We start from the raw sequence: 24,329 nt of genomic DNA on the forward strand, positions 1-24,329 counted from the left end.
AAGCAGGTCTTGGCTGGCCCCGTCACTTCTCACGAGGACTACATGCTTGAAGAGAAATGAAGAAGGAAAAACAGAAAAGCACGGTTGCGGGCCAAGCCCCTTCTGCGCGCGAAGGCCCGCCGTCTGCTGGTGACCCCCATCTGTATGGAAGCCAAGTCGGCGGCTATGACCATCTGTGGGTTCTCTTCAGACTTTTTTCCTTTGCAAGATATCGCGAGGGAAAATACGAGAAAAAAATTGCGTCTTCGCCATTCTCTTTTTCTATGGCGTTATACAAACTAGCAGGCCCTCTTGTTTATCTGAATGGCCTCCCTGCTCTGCAAAAGTTCTGCTCGGGGGTCCGTCCGTGAGGCTTTTCAACCCTCGTTGCCTCGAAGACGCAGGCCGAGAGGCAAAAAAGCTTGGGTCGACGTGGTACAGAGCACCGGCCACCTTGGTTTTCATTACTTGATCGCTCCAGGGCTTCGGTACTTGCCTGCTCTAGCGAAAGTCTTGAGTTGCAAGTGGGTTTTCTGATGTGTTCACGCCGTTGCTACACGCCATGAGGGTGAGACATTTCGATGCCTGGTGGAGAGAAAGGGACGTGTTTTCTTGACGTGCTGAGATGAGATGAGATGCGGCGGCGGCGGCGCAGTGTCACGGCGGACGGACGCCGTGGGGGGCGGCGATTCTCACACCGGAGTCACATGGCGGCAGTCTCACATCACTTTTTCGGTCCTTATTGTCTTTTGGGTCGTGGGTTGCGCTTTCTGTGTGACGGCCTAGGTGGCCTTGTCATACCCTTTGGGTGGAAGCTGTGCCAGTCGTTGGTGTTGGTCGTATATCGATGGTGTGTCTCGTGATGCTGCGTGCTGGTGGACCGCGAGTGCGGCTCTTCTTCGTGTTGCGATGTCTCGGTCTGTTGGTGCTGAGCATGCGGGTAATATCGTGCCTCGTCTTGGCCATGTGGTGGTACTGCGTTAGACTTGGACGTCGGTAGTTTGTTAGCTAGTTGGAGGCCAACTAGCTGTTGGTTGGAAGTTTGGATTACACTGTGAATGGAAATATGAGATTATACATTTGATTTATGAAAGTGTTGCGTAAGTCTGGCCGAGCTATGGATACGACAAGAGATTGGTCTTTGCGAGCAGTATTGTAGCTGTCACAACTCCTCGTATCCCTTCAGGAATCCTTCAGCCTTTCGTGAATCCCACACGACCATATTTTCCCCTGGACTGGACGAAGTTGGGCTTTACTCCGAGGCTGTTGTTAAGGTTTCGTTCTGAGCTCTCGTGACACGCAGACCCTCACTACTCCCCCTTCCGACGGGGTCCTGTAACGACCATTCATAGTGCGAATCTATGGGAGCCGATGCCTCATTGCGATCGATACGGCGCCGGATCCGCTTCCTCGGCACAAGGGATACCTGGAGTGAAGACTGTTGAAATGATTGTCTTTCAGGTGCTCATGTAGCCCACAGTGTCGCAAGAAACGTATTGTTATGGCGCAAGAGGAACAGCCAGATATTGTCTATCAGCGCCTCGAGTACATTCCTCATCGTGTTAGTTAAAGCTCCTGGGCAAGCAGCATCCACATCGTCCTGTAGTGGCTTCTTTTCCTGTGTATTACTCCCAATACTCGCCGCCCGAGGGGGATCTTTAGCAAGGCTGCTCACGGCAGATTCCCGCGTCATACTTCACTTATGAATCAAAGATGACTTCAAGAGCTATGTGATGCGATTGCGAGTTCTCGATACCGAAGTGAGAGTCCATTGCTTTTCCCGGTGTCTCTGGATCTGGTAGATGACTCCTTATGTACTACAACTATCTCACATCGAGAACCCGCTTGTTCATGTTTTTGTAGACTGCCGAATAAGTCCCTCGTGCAGGCTTACTGGATGTATATATACTAAAGGAGTTCACCACAAACCGGCTCTCTCAAGCAATTTTCGATCAGATCCCCCCTTGGTCAATTATCCGCTGAGCTATGAAGCTTTTAGAGCCATGTATGAATGTACGGTCTGACTGTTTGCGCCTATTACAGATGCTCGGCTGCATGTCTCTGGTGGTCATCCTTTCTGCTAGTTATGCGAGTATACCAATATGTATAACAAGGCGCCGAACATGCCACTCCAACGACACAAACAAGACTTCTAAGCAGTCCCGTGCCTATACTGTCCCTCCCAGAAATGATCCGGCGCCTTGTTACGATCGCAGACTGCCAGATGGACCGATTGTTGTGGCTGTGAAAGTTGTACGGCTGAAGAGAGATCTGATGTTTTGACGATTCTTACACCTTGCTCTTGCTTCATGACGGCCAGGATATCCAGGCAATGAAATGACGCTGGCCCAAGGTTAAGATTATGCAGAAGATTTTGACGAAGTCGCACTGGCTGCGGAGAACTTCTTGCAGTGCTTGAAATTCCACGACCTAAGAGGTTATGTTCAGGAGAATATAGGCGAGGTAAATGACTCCGAGTCGTTCTGGTACCATCCGAGAACACCGGAGCTAGCAGCGGGGAACGATGGTCGTGATAGATGATGCCATCACTACCCCCGCGGCAATCATGGGTGCCATTGTGCGTGTTTACAAATGTATTGTGAGTCCTTTTGTCCAAGTTGTACCATTATTACAGATAAGCACGAGACGATAGGAATGCTGAACGAGAAAACGCGGAGGAGCTTTGGATGACCCTCCGAGTTCGTGACTTGAGACGATGCAGGGTAGAGACGAGAAACAGCACATCCTAAATCGAAGGAGAAAGTGAAGTGTGGCATCGATCCATTCTGGGTTGCTGCTGATGAAAGCGATTTGCTGGCCTTTTATCAAGGCTACAGCTTGCCATGTTTATCACCATGTCTACATAAAGCACATAACGTTATGTACAAGGTCGAAATGACTTCATGCAAAGATCAACTCCTCGGGTGTTTCTGTAGGACGGAATGAATGGCAGGTAAAGGGTCTTGAGATAGACATATCCAGTTCAACACCCACTATACCATGTTTAATTGCATGAATTAGATGGCATCATTTCATAGGGGCTGAATACTGAGAAAAATACACGAATGGTGGACAACATATTGATACATTGAACATGATCTGGTCTCTTTTGTCGATAGGAGGCTCTCTTGCATACTTTTGAGTGACACTGTATCTAGCAGTTATGCAAACTGTAAGCTAGAGCATAGAGTAGTTGTGTAGGTAGAATTGTCTGCTGGGCTTACGTTCTATTCTATGTCCGTCTTTAAGTGTTTTTAAGTATATTTAATCGAAGTGATTGAGTCTATACCTCAGACCTGTCGCAAGTCCCTTATTGATAGGAGTGTTATTCACAAATGGAGCGTGTCTTCTCTGTCATCTGAGACAAGGCTTTAAACAGCTTCTCTCTAGAGTATGTAAACCTTGGCTTTCCATCGGTTCTTCTGTTTCCAGCAAATGTCTTCAGAGTCAGATCCTGCGACCTTCATCAGGAAACAAGCTAAAGGATAGTGTCCCTGGAAACTTGTGGTTGTGGTCAAACATCGTGTGCTATAAGTCCGCCGTTGATACTTCATCGTAGAATACGTGGCGGACGACGAAGACCTAATTCTCATGAGTAAGTCGAAAAATGAGAGGTCGTTGATTACGCTTTGCATATAATTCGTGATCATGGTTTACTACAGTCTGGTGCCATCACTGCAATAGATCGTTGTGAGGAGAACATTCCTTCATGCCGACGTTTATTTTCTTAGAGCATAAAGCCTGATGTAGGAGGTTCATTATGAATTGTCGTACAAAGGATCTGGCCTGAAGTTTCGAGCAGCCGACATGCGCGGGTACTGAATCTCGCGAAGACTTAATCTTCAGAATCTAAACTGCGGATGAGTTTCTCATACTTTATATAAGACATCGTTCAAGACGACCAGGTCTCGAATCGTTAAAATCATGGATGAGGACCGCCTGGATTTGTCTTCGACGAGAAAACATGTCGACCATGCATTTCTCTTCTTAGTAGCAAAGAAATCTGACCCCATCGTATGCTTCTCCAGGCATCTCGAGTTGGCCAGCGTTTCTTCTGCCTTTGAGGAATTGCTGTAGTATACGGAAACGGTCCTTTTGATGATGGAATACACATGTGCCCGCGATTTCTGCATAGACTGCCATGCGTAGGGTTTATTACTTTCTAGCTGAACGAATCTGCAATCCACCCGGAGCAGGTCATTTGGTCCACTTTATAGAACGCTATCCTTATATCTGCTTACAATGGAATTGCCGGTGAAGTGAGTAATCGACCAAGGTCTTTGCTGGCCATGAATCTTTCCCGTAAGCACAGAGTGATTGTTGGCTGACCATTGCATCCTTCTTGAGTACTCCTTTAAAATCCAATTTTGCACACTAACGCTGAACGAAGGCGCGTATGAATGCAGACACCTAAGCATGGATAGCGGGATAAGTCTCAAAAGAGGAGGGCATAGGTTGAGTTTGCTCTATTCGACATTTCTACTATAACAATATTATTCATAAGATGAATACTTCCAAAGAAAACATGCATTCAGTTCGTTTGAATATCAAAAGAGAAATACGGAGCTTTATGTTAAAACTCATTCCATGGAGTAAGGTGTCGAGCGAAACAACCAGGATGAATCTGACTCCCGATTCGTTGTGTTCTTCGTTGCCTCGAGAGTAGACGGTCTCGTTTTTATGCGCGCCATTAGGTATACCCTTGGTTGCAATGGGTGTCAGAATTAAAGCTGCAAAGCATCACTGGATGTAAAACACATGAAAATTCCGTCTACAGCTTATTTCTCGCGCAAGATTGAGTGTTTCTTCTCCCAAAGACCAACTCAGAACATGGGTATGAGTTTGCATCTAAAGCCGGGGTCATTGCGGGAGCCCTATCCAAGAATACAGTCGAATAAACGAGGAGAGAGGTTGAAAAACGGGCATGCCAGGATAGGTATCGATGCAGTCAAGACGGGATAAGTGTTATTTTCGAGTGTGGATGAGCTTGAGCGATACTTGCCGAAAAATCAGAAACGACCTCTCGATTCTCTGAGCTTCGAAGTGATTAGAGGAGAGCATGGCTTTATATGAATTGCCGTGTCAATGACGACGCAAGCCTCCCTTTAGCGCTGCGACTGATCTCAACAAGGATCATTAGACGCAGGCATCTTGACGAATGTCTTCCTGTACGCTTTGCAGAAGAGAATTAAAGTCTACGCGGGATTAGAAGTTGATGCCTGCAACAACCAAATGTTGTTGAACGCTGCTGCTGTAGTATGTGCTACGACTCGGAAGATGGGGCTGAACGGGGTTGTACCCTGAGTCCACAGCTCTCAAAGCCCGCAACCCACGGTACCATAATCAAGAGGTCCTTCTCCAGAGTTGTCGAAAGAGTATTCGCCAGCTTCGCTGCTGTGTATTCCTTGATTGTCCATCGTCAGAGTACGTCTGAGCAAAGTCAACCCGCATACTAGAACCGGTGAACTAACTTCAGTTGCAACCAAGCTTCCGTGCCATGGAGCCCAACTTCTGCCCAAATTACGATTGGCGTTATGGCATAACTGTGACCCGCCCTCTCTGGGTTATTTATTCCAACCTGGGTTATGGAGTTGCCGCTCACATCTGCGGCCCATGCGTGTCATGATTCCACCCACATGTGAGCTAAGTGGTGACATGGGAAACTTCATTTGTTTGTAGCCTCTGAAAACATCCTATTTGAGTTGTCATTTCCTTGAATTAGATACTGGCAGTCTAGAGAATTGGTTCAGTGAGAAGGATATGAAAAGGTCCCTAGAGACATGACGCGTGGCTTATTGAAAAGTTTCTTTCGTTTGTTCAACCGCACATAGCAGCATGTCACCGGAAGTCTGAAGAGCATGCAGAGCACGTCCCAGGACCCTGAAGAGTCAGTTCCAGGCACAACAGAAACAACAACGGGAACGAGTTTCATCAAGCACGTGCCAGGCATGTCGTCAGTGTCACATGTTTGATTGAACGTGTCATCATTCGCGACTTCAGTTATCGTGGGCAGCGCGTTGCGTAGCATTCTGTAAGATCAACAGGACTCAACATCACGTCGCCAGCGCAATTGAGCAATAATTCTATTGATTCATATCATCAGACTCTCCCCAGAGCAAGCTATCACGCCGCATCATTACAGCTCGTCTTCTCACACACAAGGTATCAATTTGGTCACTCCCTCACTCTCGCACTTATTTCTTCTCCAGCTCCTCGAGGATGGGCTTCTCGAGGCTCTCGGGCTTGGTGGTGCTCGCCCAGCGACCCTTGACCTGACCATCACGGCCGATGAGGAACTTCTCAAAGTTCCACTTGATGCGCTTGAGGCCCATGATGCCGGGCTTCTCCTCCTTGAGCCACTGGAACAGGGGGTTCGCATTGTCGCCGTTGACGTCGGTCTTCTGCATGATGGGGAAGGAGACGCCGTAGTTGACCTGGCAGAAGTTCTGGATGTCGTCGTCGGAGCCGGGCTCCTGGCCGCCGAACTGGTTGCAGGGGAAGCCGAGGATGACGAAGTCGTCGCCGTGCTTCTCCTTGATGTCCTTCCACAGCTTCTCGAGGCCGGCGTACTGCGGGGTGAAGCCGCATTTGGAGGCCGTGTTGACGACGAGGACGACCTTGCCCTTGTAGTCGGCGAGGGGGACCTCCTGGCCGCGCTCTGTTTGGATGGGAGACATGGTCAGCAATGCATGGTTGGGGCGGGATGCAGGTACGCGGCACACTGTCAAGAAGAGCGCGCGTGGGAGAGGTCAGGTGACGTACTGTCAAGCGGCTTGAAGTCGTAGAACTTGGTCGCGGAGGCCATTGTCGCGAATGTTTTGATGCTGTGGTTGTGTTGTTTTTTCGCAAGAAGGAAATTACCCCGCTATCGGAATGTCGTCAGTATGCACACTACAGCGCCGGTTCCGCAGTGGATTGCGGCAGGGCGGGAAAACACACGTGTGGTACAGAGGTTGGGATTAGTTTGGTTGCGAGGTTGGAAGAAGGCGGGAGGTTAAGCTGCGGAGGAAAAGCGTGTTTAAGGGAGGGAGAAGTCGGGGACGTATGTGTAGTAATGCGACGAAACATGCCACGCGTGACGATGAAATGCATCGGTAGGTGAGCAACGGTAGTACTTGTATACATTTGTGTTGGATGTTCGTCCTGCCGGGACGAAGTTTCAATCCGGTTTCCAATGGGGCCCGGACGCACGGGGCGTGCACGCCTTGCACTGCCGCTGTCTCTGTGATGGAACCCTGGACTTCTATTTGCATTCCATCGCCTTCAGCGTTCGTTGGCCGCTAAACTATTTACACAGTTGGAGGGGCCCAACAACTACTCAGTAGGGATGCAACTGGCCAGGGCTGCTGTCGGCTGTGACGGTGTCTCGGTCAGGAGTGGGGCCCCGCCGTTGCGATTGAGGCGGGAGGGTCCTGTCGCTCTTCATCGACCTCGGTACGGGACCCCTGACCCGAGCTTTCTGTTCGAACTTCGCTCCAGCCTGCCCCGGACGTTGACAGTACGGATACGTCGCAGCTTTGGTTTCTGGCCGTTCCGGATTACTAATTGCAGCAAGTGATGGCCAAACGGTGCTGCTATTCATTACTCACACCTGCAATGTTGCGCCACATCCTCAATAGACATGGTGCGATGTGATAGAATCGACAAACTTCACTCCCAAAGACCTCACACGCCGGCGAAGCTGTCATGTGAGAGTGGACCCAATCGGCTCAATGCGTTGTCCCGGTCGCCGAGTCCGTTGTGTTCAGGCTGGATCTGGACCGGGTCCTCGATGCTCTTCAATTCCTCTCTTCGGCGTAGTCACGAACAGAACCTCTCAGCTCCGGTTCTTCCGTCCCGGCCGATGACTCCAACTAGAGGCAACTAGACCGAAGGTGCACGGCATCCCGCTCCATTGGATCGCCGCCCACATCCCATTGGACTAAGCTCAATCCTCCTCGGCGCCGACCTTCTCATTGGACGTAGAGCTGCGGATCAATGAAGCACCTGCCCCGACATGACTTGCGCCCAACAAACTCCCGCCGAGGTGATTTCCAGATCTGGACGGCTTGCATCCCCATCTTGCAGTCACCTCAGCCAATGGTCTCGGGCCAATTACTGACCCGAGGACGAGCATCGCTCTCAATCCCGCAGCTTGTTCCCGTCTCGAACCACTCAAGTCGACTGGTAATTGTTAATTCCGCCCTGGCCAACAGCTGCACCCCGCTGCTGCTTTATCGATAACGAGAATCTACCCCGCCTGAGCACAGCACCACACCACCGAGCCCGCAGCTCACCCGGCCCCGCGGTGACGACACCGAAATGACATCCCCCGTCAAGAAGCCTCCGTCAACGGCCAAATCCAAATCAAAGAAGTCCGCCCTGCAGCAACGCGCCAAACTCCTGCAAGAGGCATTGAACCTCCCTCAACCTCCAACAATGGACCCCCAAGCAAAGCGCAACATAGTCATTGTCGGTACGTCTCCCACCACGTCCCTCCCTTCGCCCATGCGCCCCTGAAGCTAAGCAACGTCTGCAGGTGGCGGCATCATCGGTTCCACAACAGCCTACTTCCTCACCCGCCACCCGAAATACAACCCCGCCCTCCACCGCATCACCGTCCTCGAGGCGTCCTCCGTTGCCGCCGGCGCCTCGAGCAAGGCAGGCGGCCTGCTCGCCCTCTGGGCTTACCCCTCCTGCCTCGTGCCGTTATCCTACCGCCTCCACAAGGAGCTCGCCGAGGAGCACGGCGGCGAGAAGAGATGGGGCTACCGGCGCGTGCAGTGCGGCAGCTTCGAGGCGCGCATATCCAAGACGAAGCTCGAGAAGATCAGACAAGCGACCGCCGCCCTCAAGCCGGGTGTCATCGCACCGGGCGCGAATGACGAAGAGAACGAGAAAGACTGGGAGAAGCTGCCCAAGCAGGATGAGAAGGCCGAGGCGCTGCTCGAGGAGTCGGTGCTCCCCCGCGACCTGGACTGGATCGACCGCGGGGCTGTGACGTCGTACGCGGAGATGGGATCCCCCGGCGCCACGGAGACGGCGCAGGTGCACCCCTTCCACTTCACGACCTCCATCGCGGCGCTGGCGCAGGAAAAGGGCGTTGAGGTGCGGACTATGGCGCAGATGAAGAAGATCCACTCCCCAAGCGGCGAGTTGCACAGCGTGGAGTACCTCGACCGCGAGTCCGGCGAGACGAAGACGATCGAGGACGTGACGGACGTGGTTGTCTCCGCGGGGCCGTGGACGGGGCGGCTGGTCCCCGGGTGTAAGGTCACGGGGCTGAGAGCGCACAGCGTAGTCTACAACGCCGACGTCAGCCCGTACGCCGTGTTCACGAGCATCGAGCTCCCCGCGGACTTCGTGCCGGAGCACCGGGCGAGCAAGGGCCAGAAGAGGAGGCACAAGAGGGTTGTCGACCCGGAGATCTACGCGCGACCCTTTGGTGAGGTTTACGCTTGTGGTAAGTTCCTTCTCCTCTCCCCCTTATGCATCTAGACGAATGGCTAACGGAGGAGTGCAACAGGCGAACCGGACAAGAATGTCCCGCTACCCGACACCGCGGACAAGGTCCAGGTCGACGAGGCCAACTGCGACGACATCATATCCTACATCGCCACCTTCAGCCCCACACTGGGCGCCGCCCCGATCAAGGCCAAGCAGGCGTGCTACCTGCCTCAAGTCGATTACGGACCGCTTGTAGGCCCGACGTCGGTCCCTGGGATATGGGTCGCGTCTGGACACACCTGCTGGGGAATACAGAACGGGCCTGCGACGGGCAAGCTGATGTCGGAGTATATATTGGACGGCAAGGCGACCAGCTCCGACATTTCCACCCTGGACCCCAGGAAATATAAATGTTAGACGGGCATTATCACGAGGCCTTCAGTGGCACCCGTGGTGGGGACAGAATACGGCTGGGCGAGGTTAATAGACACTAGACAGCATGCGATGAATGAATGATTGATGACGTTGAAATTTTCCCGTTCATGTTCGGACTCCAGACCAGCTTCTTTATACAAAGCTTTCTCCTTGAATTGTCACTTACTCCCCACCGAATCTCAACCACGAGGACGACCGATACAACGTGAGTTGGTACACCACTATGCGACGGAGAAGTAACAATCATGATTTCATAAATCTATTAACGAGTCCTTTGGATGCTAGTCATCAGGTGCACCGCTGGCCTGACCTGCACAGGCCCGGTGAATGCAAAACCCATCATCCCAATCGTAAATATCCCTGCAACTCCCTGTTCGAACTATCGACAAAATGCCAACCCGAATGGTTTATTTTTTTGAGCGAACTCTGGTACGGGGCTACCACGACCTCGGGGTATCATCATCCCGGGTATTGACCCGAGATCGCAGCCCGGACCCCCACGGCCGTGATCGGTGGTCGTTATGCCCCACCAACCTGTTATGCCGGAACTGGTCACCCGCACATATGTTTTTTTGTGTAAAGTATCATGAGAACATTGAGAGAGTCCATCGTTTAAAGGGACTTCTCAATCTCCATGACCTCACGGATGCCCTCCTCAATGGAGGTAGTCCTAGCCTGCTCGAGGCGTCTGAGAGGACGTCTAGGGTATCCACCGTAGCCAAAGTAGCTCTGAATGGCGCCCTTGGTGCCGGCAATGGCAGCCTTGGTCAGGAACCAATCGCCACGGGAGAGCTTCTTCTGGAGCTCAATGGCCTCGTCACGCTTGCCCTCGGCGTACAGGTTCCACACCTTGACACAGACCTTGGGCATGACGTTGGCACCGCCGGCAATGATGCCGCTGCCGCCGCTGGCAAGGGTCTGGGCAGTGAAGTCACACATGCCACCAAAGGCCATGTAACCAGAGCCCTCAGACCAGGGAGTCTTGGCGTCGGTAGCAAGTGCCACACGGGTGAGCTTGCCAGTGTTACCGCACGTGAACTTGGTGCCGATGATGTTGGGGTGCTGGGCGAGCTTGATGAGGAGGTCGCTGTCCATGTCGATGCCGGAGACGGCGCCGGGGTAGTTGTAGAGGACGAGGGGAATGGGGCTCTGGTCGGCGACGGCAACGAAGTAGTCGTAGATGGTGGTCTCATCGACCTGGGCGCGGTAGTATGAAGGAGGGAGGATGAGGGAGGCTTCAGCACCAGCCTCGGCACAGGCCTTGGAGAGCTCAATAGTGCCGCGAACACTGCTCTCGGTGGCGCCGATCAGGACGGGGACGTTCTGGAAGCCGGCGGCGTCGAGCGCCTCACGGGTGGCCTTTGTGACGGCGACCTTCTCCTCTCGTGTGCAGTGGACAGCCTCGCCGTTGGAGCCCATAACAACCAGACCGGCGAGACCGGCCTTGGCCAGACGCTCAGCGTGTTTCTTGATGGTAGGGATATCGATATCTTCCGTCTCGGGGTTGAAGAAGGTCATGGTGGGGGCGTAGATGCCGACGGGGAGGCCGCGGCGGGCGGCGTTTCCATTGGAAGCGGTCATGATGGGCTGAGAGTATGTGTGAAGAAAAGAGAGGTGGTGAGAGACTGGCCGGGACTGGAGGGCAGGCAGGACAGACTTGGAGGGGTAATGAGGGGTGAAGGGACGGGGGAAGCAGTGGGAGGAGGTGGAAGGTATATTTATACGAGAGGAGAAAAAGAGGCGACGAGGAAGGTTTGTCATGAGCTAATAGGCTTGCAGGCGTCTGCCTGCGTGGGGTGGGATAAGCCTGGAAATAAATATTTGACGTGTCGCGAGGGACTGCTCGTGTGGACATTGGCCCGAACTATCGAACATCGTGTTGAGTCGAGGCCAAGACCGGAGGAGCTAACAGCATGTACTACGGGGCCGGCCATCCTGGGATGGGTGCTCCCTTGCACCCCGGTTGGGGGAGGGGGGGACGTGGATCGGAAACTTGAGGAGCAGGACGCTAAAAAAAGATGGAGATTGGGGTGGAGGGGTAGTCTGGAAATCCATCGCCGAAGCGTTGATGTTCCCGAATTGTGGTATTGAACATCGGGATTGTAGTCAGCATCTAAGCGACCCAAAGGGCTTCGGACAACGCAGATGTACCCCGGCCTTGGGTGTAACATGGCAGATTGTCGAGACGGGAACCAGCAGACTCATGTTAGCTTTCAAAGTGCCTTCTATTTCCCTACTGCACAAAGCCAATGGCACAGGCCAACAATTGACGCTGTGACATCCGGGGAATTCCCTAGGGATGTTGTAAATCGCGGGGTCTTCTTGGTCTTGGAGGAAAGCCGTCACAAGACGAGCAGCATCCGAGACAACAAGGGACTTCCCTCGATCACATCAAATGCCCGGGGCTGGCCCAAGCTAAGGCCAGATACCCACGTCCATGGTCCGTGGGCACCGGTAATAGACGGTAGCGACGATGCATTTGGCTGTGTCTGTGGCCCTGTGTTGGCCGTGGGATCTGCTGGAAAAGATAGATTCAGATTCTGCACCGCGTATCGATGTGGGATGCGCCAATAGAGGTAGATGTTTCCCGGCCGGTGCGGCGAGATCTGCGCTGAGGCAGCCCGTCGCGAGTCCGGGCTGATGGTCCATTCAAAAATGCTGCGTTGGAAGCGAAGGGAAACGTAAATGAAGACGAGGTTGCCATTGGAAGAGAAGCCGTATTGCCACACATCGCAAGGCTTGTCGGGCCCGGCCTGGACATTAGCGTGGAGTGGGACATGCAAGCTGCAAGACGTAGGTGCCTGGCCATCTCCCGGCCATTGGCTGCCGCGTCTCGGTGTTGCTCGCCTGAGGTGCATGACATGAAATTTTTGTTCGTCACAGGTCCTGATCTGTTAATGAGAAACCACCCGCGAGTTGGTTGACACGAAACCCGACTTCGCTGCGGTGAGTTGCAGGGCTGCCGAGCCACCAAAGCAATAAGAGATACGGTTGATCAATACACTTCTGCGGTCAGCAAAACATGCGTTAAGCTGACCATGGACAGAGAGGCAAGCAGAGCGAGTCCCCTTGGTCCATGTTTCTGTGCCGCAACTGACCGGGCCGGGTTGCAGACCGGCTCAGTGACGTTGATGGCTGGTAGCCGGTGTGCAAAGTCAGAATGGGCTACAATTGTTGAGCAAGTAGAATACACTGCGGCGCATGGTCTGGGGACTGCTTGAGATTTTGGACAAGTGCAGCTCCACTGGAAAGGTGTCGAAGTCGGACGGAATCGAGGTGGTGAGTGGTCTGCTGTTGGAGGAGAGGTCGGACGTGATGGAAAATGGAGATGCTCTTATTGGACGGAGAAATTGCGAGGAAGATATTCCGCCAATGAAAGCAATGCTTGATTTTCTGGCAAGGCAAGTGGGGTCTGGCGCATTAGTCCGGGGGTTGGAGAGCAGGAATGGAGGGGCACGAGGGGCATCGAGCTAGCCATGACAAGCCTGGACCTCTCCCGACGGGAAGATATCCGCAGACGACATTTGCACCAAGTATTCTCTTAGCAACTTGAACCGACTGTCCTGTAATATCTTCCCGGAATACCAAAATTTGCAGGTACGTTGGCCTTCTGTACCGATTCTTGACGCTCATGGCACCTAAGGTACTGTGTATGTAAGGCTCTGAGGGTTCTCTGTGTGAAGCCTCCCGGTACTGAAACACAACCTCACGCCCGGAAACCTGCGGGTGGTCGCTTTTAGCCGAAAAGGCGTTATTAACTGCAACGAAGAAGCATGAGATGTTTCTTTTACTGATTAACAAATATAGAAGACCATGGTAGAAGTAACATTGGCTCGCAAACACTCGAGACAGTTGATGCAACAACTTTGCAGCGGTCAATGGCAGAAAGGCGGCCTCAACTGACTCTGCCGTCTTCAACCGTCCTGAGCCCGATGCCCTGTTTACTAGGTGCCTGGCCTACACATATCTCACAGTGGAAGACACATATCCTTGGCCAACTTCGCGTTTTAGCGCACTCCGGAAGACGTTCGAGGGACACACCGTTCCACGACAGCGGGCATCCATGTCACGGGGCATTGCGGGGCAAATGGGGTGGAGGCTGTACGTGGGGGCGGGGAATTGGCCATAGCAACCGTGACCGCTGCAACATTTGGGCTCCGAATGAGCTACCTTTTTCTCTGGATACTGGCTTCACTTTTCCCATCTGCTGACTTGTATCGATTGCCGATTGGTGTAACTTCAAACGAGGGCTCGCTTCTGAATTGTTCCAAGAAATTGCTTGCTTCTGCTGATAGGTACCGAGAGTATTCCTCTTCGGCCGTTGAGAATCTCTGTGTTGATGTTCTGAAGGCTTTGGCTGAAAGCAAACATGGCCGAGGGCATTACCGGCGTGAATTGCTCCAACAGGACACAGTTCTTTCTCTCACTCGCCTCAATGAGTAAAACCGGCATAATTCTCCATTGGTTCCAGCCACTGCGTAGCTTGACAGCAGGGAATCCGAGCCCCATTTCAGCCCCACTGCAGAGTTGGAGAAGCCCCTCCCCCTCCTCCTTCCCCTCACCCCTCCTTCTATTCTGCCCCTCCAAGTCTCATCATCTTCAGCGCCTCGCCGCAAAGAAGCGCGCTGCAGACCTTTGTGAGATGCCATTTCCAAGAGTACCAATTACACACAAGAAAAAGACTTCGTAGATACAGGTTCGAAATATTCCGAGCCATGCCACGAGTTGGCGAACTGGCGTGGGCTTGGCATTAACCTCCACGCGCCAGCTATTGGGGGCTCCGTGAACCGGCGCCTGGGTACGAAGCGACGACTTCGGGCATGCTCGGTATTGACCATTCGGGAGCGGCACCAAGTCCCCAGTTATTAGCTACACAGCGGTTCCCAGCTACCATAGATTACATCCCCTGGTCCAGCGTTGCGCCTGGTTGTATCCCTGGCTTTTTCGTCACTGGTGATGAAGAATGAATGCAACGCCCTGGCATCCTTCAGTGCTTTACATACCACTATGTGTCTTCCAGGCCACATCTGCGCAGTTGTGCAGCGCCGAGACAAACGTCAATTAGGCAAAATCGTCTAACGATACGCACCTACGGATACTCTACGGAAATCTCACGGAAAGGTATCAGAGCAGTCGGGGACTGGGAAGCTGGCGCACGGCGGCGTGCGGGGCAGATAAATCCCTCCAATTGTCTTTTCCCCTCCTGCCCCTCAATTTTTCCGGGTCCTTGACGTGGAGGAGCTACCTTGTCCTTACCAGACAGGAGCTACCCTTGAAGACGGCTGGAGACTGGAGACTTTGGGGCGAGCTTCATCCAAAACATCCCTGGCCCGCCTGCCGCTGCCCATTGTCACGTCTGTCGCGTACTTTTTCCTTCGTGGATCGCCCGAGTTCACGCTGTGCTTGGCCTAGGAAATAGTTCCCTTAAATAGACCGCAGCCCGCGCGCTTGCTCTCCAGCTTTAGGATCTCGTCTTCCCCATCCCCAAACTTCCCTCCCCTCCTCACACAACGCTTCTAACCATTGAAACCTCACAAACGATCAAAATGGAGCCCCTCAACGTATTGATGGTACGTGCTATGATTCTGGCCATCCGAAGCACCTAAGGCTGACGTTTTCCAGGTCGGTACCGGCGAGTACACCACCGGCTTCGTCGGCGGCGGTGCCTCTGGCTCCGACAAGAAGGTTGGTGTTGTCGGTCTCACTCTCTTCGACCTGAGGAGGCGAGGCAAGGTCAACCAGCTGGGCATGGTTGGCGTTAACGGAACCAAGTTCCCTGCCATTAGTACGTCAAATCCACAGAAACCGCGGCCGTCAGTTATTAACCAGACGCAGGGGAGCATCTCAACCAGAACATCACCCAGGTCTACAACGGCCTCGATACCTCCTTCGACTCATTCCCTGCCAACGACAAGAAGGACCCCGACTCCTACAAGACCGCCATTGACGCCCTGAAGCCCGGTGACGCCATCACCATCTTCACACCCGATACCACTCACTACCCCATCGCCCTCTACGCCATTGAGCGCGGCATCCACGTCCTGCTCACCAAGCCCGCTGTCAAGGAGCTCGAGCACCACCAGGCTCTCATTGAGGCCGCCGAGAAGAAGGGCGTCTACGTCTTTATCGAGCACCACAAGCGTTTCGACCCTGCTTACTCCGACGCCCGCTTCAAGGCCCAGAAGCTCGGCGACTTCAACTACTTCTACTCTTACATGTCTCAGCCCAAGTCTCAGCTCGAGACTTTCAAGGCCTGGGCCGGAGTTGACTCCGACATCTCCTACTACCTCAACAGCCATCACGTCGACATTTGCGAGTCCATGGTCACCCAGCAAGGCTTCATCCCCGTCAAGGTCTCTGCCTCTGGCTCTAAGGGCATTGCCACCGATCTCGGCTGCGACCCTGCCACCGAGGACACCATCTCCGTTCTCGTTCACTGGGAAAAGAAGGGTGACCCCAGCAAGAAGGCCACGGGTGTCTACACCGCCAGCTGGACCGCACCGCAGCGCGCCGGTGTTCACTCGAACCAGTACTTCCACTACCTCGCCGCGAACGGCGAGATCCGTGTCGACCAGGCCAAGAGAGGTTACGACGTCGCTGAGGATTCCGCTGGCCAGCTGATGTGGTACAACCCCTTCTACATGCGCTACGCCCCCGACGAGGACGGCAACTTCAACGGCCAAACCGGCTACGGATACATCTCCCTCGAGAAGTTCGTCGACGGCTGCAGGCAAGTCAACTCTGGCCAGCTGAAGCCCAAGGACCTGGACGCCAAGGGTCTGCCCACCCTGAAGAACACCATTGCTACCACTGCCATTCTGCACGCCGGCAGGAAGAGCATAGACGAGAACCGTGATATCAAGATTGAGATCAATGACGGTGTGTGGAAGCTGGTGTAAGTGGGTTTTATGATGAGTGATGATTTGTGGATATGTGCATAGGGATTTATATACCATCTGCTTTGCGGTTCAATAAAATTTAAATGATGATTAGAGAAATTCTCCGTGACTGGGATTATCATGTTTCTCCCAACTATGACTTGGCTGTCCGAAGCTGACGGCAGTATCGAAATACAGTTAGGGTACGTCCACAGGCTAAGTATGGAATTTGCAGAGAGAACGAACGTGCTTTTCTCAGCCAAACGTCGAATAAGAGGGAGAGCAAGTCACTGGTTTGAACATGCCTACTTATCCACAAATAAAAGGACCGACACTTGTGTCAAAGGCCAAGAATGCTATCTAGTACACCTCGATAGTATTATCGGTGAAGAACCAATACGATCCTGGCACTCGGAGCATGTAAGTGCCCACACGTGATCGTCAACGGCCGCCAGTCTCACACATAATCTCGGCAGAGGCACCCGCGGAGCAAGCTGCATGCCAACCTAAAGTCTACCTCGCATACGGTCTCGGGGAGGTCTGCCGCCCGAGGTACCTCGGGTCCTCGATGGAACACCTTAAAACCCAGTCTCAACATCTGGTGTTTAGATATGGCGGTTAGATAACAGCATCCCCATACAAACCGGCTAGCTTGACCAAGACGCGATGGCTAACATGGATCTAGACCAAGAGATCAACAGCCACCAAGATGAATGTCGAATTACCCAGGAACCGGACAGGCGGGTTTCCTGCTCGCGCCCTACAGAGCTCTGCCCGTCTAACAACCCGTCTCCCTGATTGAGGGGTTACATTACCCCAAAAACCGCCCGTCTCGCCCGTCTCAACGTTCAATTGACTTCCTTTCTCCTCATTGAGCCTAGCGGGCCAGCAGATACGAAAGAAAGTTGCCCAGCCTGCGAGCAAATCTCACTCGTGTGGGTTGGCCCCTAGACCATTTCCCATCGACGAACAAGCCTGTGATCAAGGCCACTTGCAACAAGTACCGTTCACGGCTCGTGGAAGGATTCTTGCCAGTGACGACGATGGCTTGCCCGTCGCATCGTTCCTGTCAACCTCACATCTCCTGGGCACGGCACAAATAATCACCCATCCGCTATGCACTTGATCCTTTGACAAGCGCCGTAAGGCTGCCTGACACCATGCCCTATCCAACAAGAAGCTTGGACATCAGAATTTCAAAGTATGGGTTCCGATTTACTGTTCCCTCGAGGTGGAGGCTGCGCAATCATCCCATCTCTACATGCTGAAAGATTTGACCGCGACCCCCGCCAGCATCGTTTCGACACCGAACCATCCGTGCCGAACCCCCAAAGTTTCGACGGCCGGCCCAAGCAAAGTAAAGCTTCATCTGCAGTCTGGTCTCTAACATTCGACCCCGCGCGTCTACATCTAAATGAAGACAAGGAGGGCCCTACCAAGGAATAGTCCGGACGGGGCGACAACGTTTCCCGAGGGGCATCGTCTTTGTTTGATTTTGTAACTCGGCGATCTCATCCAATTACGACGCCGACAATTGTCAATGTCCAACCCCGGGGTCCTTTGACAACGCCCCCCTATTTGAAAGCTAACATCGTGCCTCCTGGGCAACAGGGCGCGCGTAGATCTCTGAGGACGACCGAAGCAAGGTTTCAAACTTATCTCCTCACGCTTGGGCGAGAGCTACGGCGTATAGAACTCTGGTTGGTTCCTTGCTGGCGGCCGACGTGCGGCATGGGCGACTATTTGACATCCCGTGCTGAGTGGCGTACGGCAGAGACATGGAATGCCTCGTTTGCAATCCAGTCTTCTAATCCCAGGAACATATCTCCACTACAACACATACATGTGAGAAATGGTCCGGATGTTGCGTAGGTGTGCTGCTGGCAGGCCTGCAGAGGAGCTAGCAAGCACACATGGCTTACACCCCACCGTTCCAAACATCTGAGGGGGTCGATGCAGCACTATACCTAGATTGATGATCCTGAACTGGGCTTAGAGCCGGGACCGTATTCGAGGTACCCCTGACGTCGAGTGGTGAGATAGAGGGACATGCTTTGAGCTTGTTTGTGTCTCGAAGCTATCTATATAGCTTGCCCCAGCTGCTTGCTTCCGAAGAATCGGATACTGGTCGGTAGAGAACAGCACCTTTAGACCACTGTTTTAGTCTTATTGTTATCAGAGCGTAGATAATATCAACACTTAGTCCAGCATAATGGGAAGCCTCCAGATCCCTTCATACGACACCGCGTACTGCACGGTAAGCATCACACCCCTCCCTCACAGACATCCAGTAACTAACACACCATAGCTGGTAACAAACGATGGCTACGTCGTTGGTACGCTTATCCCAACTCCCCTACCATCGCCCCCAAACTAACCACCACAAGCCGCCGCCGTCCTCGCTCAGTCCCTCCGAGAAACATCAACTCCCCTCCCCCTCTGCGTCCTCGTAACCCCCTCCACAATGTCCACCAAAGCAATCTCCCAGCTCCAATCCGTCTTCGACCTCGTCATCCCCGTCACCACCGTCACGGCCCTCACAAAGGACAACCTCTCCCTCATCGGCCGGCCCGACCTGCACGCCACCATGACCAAGGTCCAGCTCTGGTCCCTGACGCAGTTCACCCGCGTCCTCTACCTCGACGCCGACACCCTCGTCATGTCCAACCTCGACCACCTCTTCTCCCTACCGCTCGACATCCCCTTCGCCGCCGCCCCGGAGATCGGTTTCCCCGACTGCTTCAACAGCGGCGTCATGCTCCTCCGCCCGGACATGGCCACCTTTGCCGAGCTCACGGCCTTCGCGACGCACGTTGATTCTTTTGACGGCGGAGACCAGGGTCTGCTCAACGTCTTTTTTGGCGATGGCACGCGGAACCACCCGTCGACGCTGCTGCTGAAGAAGTCCAAGGGTGGGTCGGGGAAGGAAGCAAAAGAGGGCGAGGCGGAGAGGAACTGGTACCGGCTGAGCTTCACGTACAACATGGAGATGCACAAGGTGTACCGCTTCTACATCCCCGCGGCGCTGCGGTACCGCGACGAGCACAAGATCCTGCACTTCATCGGCAAGGACAAGCCGTGGCACTTTGACGAGGGGAGGGTTGAGATGGAGGAGGACGCGGGGCCGTACCAGCACTTTTACGCAGACATGGTCGGCAAGTGGTGGGATACGAGGAGGTCCATCCAAGCTGCCATTTGAAGCTGTTCATAGATTGTCGATAATTCAAACACTATTACTACACCCCCTCTGGAATTACGTATTTGATGTGAAAGCTCGAACTATATGCACTTGAAGCATACGCTTCTACATCAGATACGTAACTCTAGAGAGGGAAAAATCTAAACCGAAGCCTAGTAATGGGGTAGTGTAAGTTGTGTGACGATGACATGCGATCCTGAAAACGGCACCGTAGAAGAGCAGGCCCGTGTGAAAAGTGAAAAATTCTCATAGAGTATGCTACTCTGCCTAAAATTTAACACAAATTTTGCGTGATGTATCGTTTTTAATTTGTTTGAAAATGAGATGAGCTGTAAGCTGCCCACCGAGCACCCCTCGGTCAGCCTCGGTGTGCCACAGGAGGCTAGTCCACAACAGGACTAGTGCATCACCGATAAGATAAGAACCTCAAAAAATTCAAGGTCAACTCCCAAGCCAAAACCTCAATGCCAATCGCCATCGCCTCCAACCCAGAAACCCATCACCATACCGCACCCGTCGCACAACCTCCAGCAAAATGGGCCGAGACCTCCAGAAGAAGAAGCGCCGCGCCGGCCAAAAGACCAGGCAGCCCAACAGACCCAAGAAACTTCTCAACCCCCTCGGCAACGACATCATCGCAAAGAACTGGTTCGTCCCCCCCATTCTTCTCCCAGCCCGCGCAAGCACAGCTAACAAAACACTCTCCTCCAGGAACAAGAAGGAGACCCTCACGCAAAACTACCGCCGCCTAGGCCTCACAGCCCGCCTGCGCAATCCGACAGGCGGCGTCGAGAAGACGCTCTCCCAGGTCGAGCGCCTCAAGTCCGCCAAGCCCGCGCCGAGCCCCTTCGACATCGCCCCGATGGAGCAGGCCGTCGTCGACGAGGCGCGCGTTGAGCGCGACGAGAACGGCAAGATCGTCAGGATACACTACTCCAAGTCCAGCCGCGCGAACCCGCTCAACGACCCGCTGAACGACATCGAGGCGGACTCTGACGAGGAGGAGGAGGAGGAGGAAACTGAAGAGTGGGGCGGCATCGACGACGAGAGCCGCCCTGAGGTCATTCGTCTGCTGGAGAAGGAGGCGTCGAGGGGGGAGCTGAAGAAGCCGAGACACATGAGCCAGCAGGAGAAGGAGTGGTTGGAGAGGTTGATTGCGAAGCACGGCGACAATGCGGAGGCCATGGCGAGGGACCGGAAGCTGAACCCGATGCAGCAGACATCGGCGGATATCGCTCGCAGGCTGAGGAGATTTCACGGAAAGGCTTAATCGAAAAATGCGTCTCAAGGGGTTGTAGCATGGCGGGGAAGCCTGGAAGATATTCCCTGGAGTTACGGCGTTTTCACCAAAACAAAAACATGCAAATATCACTTTCTTGGTACACTTAAAGGACCATTTCTAAATGTATCGTCATGCCATCAAATTGATGTCTACCTAGTTCATGCCTGGTATCTTCTGTGTGAATACCGTTACAATGGGACGCCAACAACACCCCCTAAGCCGAAGCCAAAAGAAAAACCAAAGCTGTCTATGTGAACATGGGACTCAGTCCCCGAACAATTTGGCAGGCCGTGACCCTGCCGCTGTGTCTCAACTCAACTCGTTCCCCTCTGGGGAGACGTTTACCTCAAGGTGCGGTCATAGTTAGCAGCAGGGAACTGAGCAGGCCTGTCGTCATCGTAGGCAGGCGCGGCAGTGTAGGGCTGGATAGTAGACGACGAGTAGGGGTCATTCGCGGGCGAGGCGGTAGGGTGCGGGTGCGGGTGCTGGGAGTGGTACTCTGTCTCGCTGTCAAACATGGCGGCGTTCTGGCGCGAGGGAAGAGAGCCGTAGCGGTTCGGGTCGTCGTCCTCGGGGCCGTAGTTGACACCCCCGTAGGCGGAGTTGCTTCCGTAACGGTCACCGTAGCTGCCAAAGTTGCTACCGGCGCCAGTGGTGGGGTGGTCGTCGGCATGGTCGTCCATGTTGACAGGGGCGTAAGCCTCCTCGTCGTGAGGGGCCATAGAGAAAGCAGCCTTATCGGGGTCGATGTTGTCGCCGGCAATCTTCTGCTTGTCGTAGCCCGGGAGACTACCGTGGAACTGGTAGTGCTTGAGGGTGTAGAGACTGACGAAGGTGCTGACGCCGAACAAAAGGCTGGAATTGTCGTTAGCAACAGGACTGGCAAGCTTGCGTCGCAGAAACTTACGTCACGAAAACGCCAAGACCGACAATGGCCTTGCTGAGGTTGCAAGCATCACCGCACTGGTTGGCGGTGTTGTAGGCAGCCTGACTGGCAAAAGCGGACAGCCAAATGATGGTGAAGACGGCATCAACGATGACCATGGCGTAGGGGTTCGCAAGCTTTCGGGTTCTCGGCCAACGGGGCGCCATAATTAGGTATATCCACGCAGGAATAGAGAGGAAGCACTGTGTCGCAAAATTGTCAGCATGCACGTTTCGAGATGTAGCCCGTCGCATCATCAGGGTGATTACTGACCACTCCAAAAGTCCAGCCATTGTTGCCTACGATCTTTGCATTGTCGGCTCTGAAAACAGCAATTTCCAAGCCCCAGATAACGAAGGACAGGATAAACTGGAAGATGTGCAGGCCCAGCTTGACGCCGGGGACGTACTCGGGGTCGAAGTCGAGGTTTCCGAACATTGTCGTCGTTCGGTCGGTCGGTTCGGTATAGGTGTTCGGTTGATCTCGCAGTGTTGAACAAGCTGCGTTTGGTGATCGATTCGTTCGAAAGGGGAAGCCTGGAGGTGGTGGGTTGGGGGAGGTTGTGAGCAGCTATCGGGCTTCAGCTACCCTGCTGTTTTTTTAATACTAAATAAAGATCAAACTCAATCCGGCTCGGCAACGGGTTTGGCGAGACGACCCAAGTTTGCAGGACCAGGTGGGGTGGCCAATCAGGTGGGAGATGAGGACCGTTTTAATGATGCAGTGGCCGCTCTCAAATGAGTGAATCTGGGACCAAAGAGGGTGACGATGCTGTCGGCGACGATGGTGATGTTGAACGGGAGAGAAAGGTTCAGAAGGAGGAGGACACGGTGGAAGAGAGAAAAGTCAATCAGGCGCAGCAGCAACTTTTAGGACTGTGGTCGTCGGGGACGCGTCTGCCTTTTTCTCTTGTTTAAAACGAAACAGCCCCGGCTGGGCTGGGCGTTGAACTGCGGCAGTGACGAGACGTGGATTCAGTGGGCAACGACTCGTTACCTCTCGCAGTGTTTTAGTGGAGTGCACTGGTTGCAGTGTGCACCTGGCCGTCGGCAGTGGGGTGGGCCCATGGAGCTCCTCCCGCCCAGTGAGTGTACAGCGTGTTTTACGTTGCAGCGTCCCGTCATCATGAGTTGAGTCTTTCTTGTTGATTCCAGGGAGGCTCTCTTTCGTTAGTGTTGCCGTAAATGCAGCCCAGCACGCGGAATTATGGGACGGCTGCCACGGGATCGGGGCGCTGCCCACGCAGCAGAGCGCAGCAGCGCGGTGCAGACGGCAACGCGGACAGGCTGTGACTTCGGTTGAACCAAGCCACTGAAGCGCTGGGTTTCACTGCGCCACTGCTGCATAGGCAGCGAATCCCAGCCCTCGAGCCGCGAGCAGCTGAGCATCAGACCCCTGCAAGCCACGCCTCCCGAGCAGATAGTTCAGTCGAGGGACAGGGCAGTTCGACTTCTCTTTCGTCCTATTTTTTGCCTTTGGCCCTACGGCGGCGGGAACAGGTACCGTCGGTAAGACGCTCGAGGTTAGGTTGAAAGGATTGATGAACGAAACAGAAGATAGGGTGTACTTTGGTACAAGCCAACCACTATTGCGGCCGCCGTTTCTCGCCCGTAGCAACCGTCGCCGCCGTTTCCAAGCCTTGATTACCTGATTTTCCTGCTGTGCCTTGCCGCACTGTCGAGGCTTTCCTTTCTGGTTTCTGGGGTGATGCGCGGAGGCGAGGCAAGGGGGAAGATCGTCAATGATGACAACCTGCAGCGGCGGGGCTACAATGGAACCTCCGTTTTTCCTTGGACGGTCGCGGCAGAGCCAGTCACCTCACCTCAACCAGTCGTCGGTCGACCAACAGCGACAGCGTCAGCAAATGGACCGGGCGTCGTCCGCTGGCGCCCGGCTGGCAGATACGACATCGACCTCACTCCCCCGCAAACTGGAAACACCCAGTCTCGCGTTGCCTGGACACAAACGCTGTTGTCTCGTACGAGGACCTGAGGGAGAAGAGGCGGCCAGAAGAAAAGAAAGACAACTCCCGAAACGGATGGATGCGAGATCCGGGCATCTCACTTCAGTTCTTCTCCATCAGCTTACTTCGTACCTAGGTCTACAAACTCACGGACCCCAGGGTGCATCCATCGCGGCAAGCCTTTTGCACATTGGCACTCGGTTGACACCAACGACAGCAGTCATTGGGTGCGCACTGAGTTC

The 24,329-nt window shown here is 53.9% G+C and overlaps 7 protein-coding genes across 7 annotated transcripts; 4 read left to right on the forward strand and 3 right to left on the reverse strand.

Annotated features, from left to right (window-relative positions):
* Window positions 1-6,173: 6,173 nt before the first annotated feature.
* On the reverse strand, window positions 6,174-6,784 carry gpx1 (Glutathione peroxidase-like peroxiredoxin gpx1; the record flags this gene model as incomplete). The annotated part of the gene is made up of 2 exons (XM_036636934.1): window positions 6,174-6,637; window positions 6,742-6,784. 2 exons carry the CDS (start codon window positions 6,782-6,784, stop codon window positions 6,174-6,176), a joined length of 507 nt encoding a protein of 168 aa, XP_036497255.1.
* A 1,496-nt stretch (window positions 6,785-8,280) lies between these two features.
* On the forward strand, window positions 8,281-9,822 carry TDA3 (putative oxidoreductase TDA3; the record flags this gene model as incomplete). Its single annotated transcript, XM_036636935.1, has 3 exons — window positions 8,281-8,434; window positions 8,498-9,421; window positions 9,485-9,822. The coding sequence occupies 3 exons, from the start codon at window positions 8,281-8,283 to the stop codon at window positions 9,820-9,822; spliced, it is 1,416 nt and encodes a 471-aa protein (XP_036497258.1).
* Window positions 9,823-10,452: 630 nt separating this feature from the next.
* lga1 (L-threo-3-deoxy-hexylosonate aldolase) lies at window positions 10,453-11,421 on the reverse strand (the record flags this gene model as incomplete). Its single annotated transcript, XM_036636936.1, has 1 exon — window positions 10,453-11,421. One exon carries the CDS (start codon window positions 11,419-11,421, stop codon window positions 10,453-10,455), a length of 969 nt encoding a protein of 322 aa, XP_036497257.1.
* A 3,965-nt stretch (window positions 11,422-15,386) lies between these two features.
* CGCS363_v005088 (scyllo-inositol 2-dehydrogenase) lies at window positions 15,387-16,739 on the forward strand (the record flags this gene model as incomplete). The annotated part of the gene is made up of 3 exons (XM_036636937.1): window positions 15,387-15,410; window positions 15,463-15,625; window positions 15,676-16,739. 3 exons carry the CDS (start codon window positions 15,387-15,389, stop codon window positions 16,737-16,739), a joined length of 1,251 nt encoding a protein of 416 aa, XP_036497254.1.
* A 2,191-nt stretch (window positions 16,740-18,930) lies between these two features.
* GYG1 (Glycogenin-1) lies at window positions 18,931-19,917 on the forward strand (the record flags this gene model as incomplete). The annotated part of the gene is made up of 3 exons (XM_036636938.1): window positions 18,931-18,975; window positions 19,027-19,054; window positions 19,106-19,917. 3 exons carry the CDS (start codon window positions 18,931-18,933, stop codon window positions 19,915-19,917), a joined length of 885 nt encoding a protein of 294 aa, XP_036497253.1.
* A 535-nt stretch (window positions 19,918-20,452) lies between these two features.
* Window positions 20,453-21,187, forward strand: NOP16 (Nucleolar protein 16; the record flags this gene model as incomplete). The annotated part of the gene is made up of 2 exons (XM_036636939.1): window positions 20,453-20,565; window positions 20,629-21,187. The coding sequence occupies 2 exons, from the start codon at window positions 20,453-20,455 to the stop codon at window positions 21,185-21,187; spliced, it is 672 nt and encodes a 223-aa protein (XP_036498277.1).
* A 353-nt stretch (window positions 21,188-21,540) lies between these two features.
* On the reverse strand, window positions 21,541-22,562 carry CGCS363_v005091 (uncharacterized protein; the record flags this gene model as incomplete). The annotated part of the gene is made up of 3 exons (XM_036636940.1): window positions 21,541-22,054; window positions 22,107-22,327; window positions 22,398-22,562. The coding sequence occupies 3 exons, from the start codon at window positions 22,560-22,562 to the stop codon at window positions 21,541-21,543; spliced, it is 900 nt and encodes a 299-aa protein (XP_036498278.1).
* Window positions 22,563-24,329: the final 1,767 nt, after the last annotated feature.

Source organism: Colletotrichum siamense (assembly GCF_013390195.1).
Source record: "Colletotrichum siamense strain Cg363 chromosome Unknown KSG_Cg363_contig03, whole genome shotgun sequence".
In the NCBI taxonomy this organism is placed as follows: Eukaryota; Fungi; Ascomycota; class Sordariomycetes; order Glomerellales; family Glomerellaceae; genus Colletotrichum; species Colletotrichum siamense.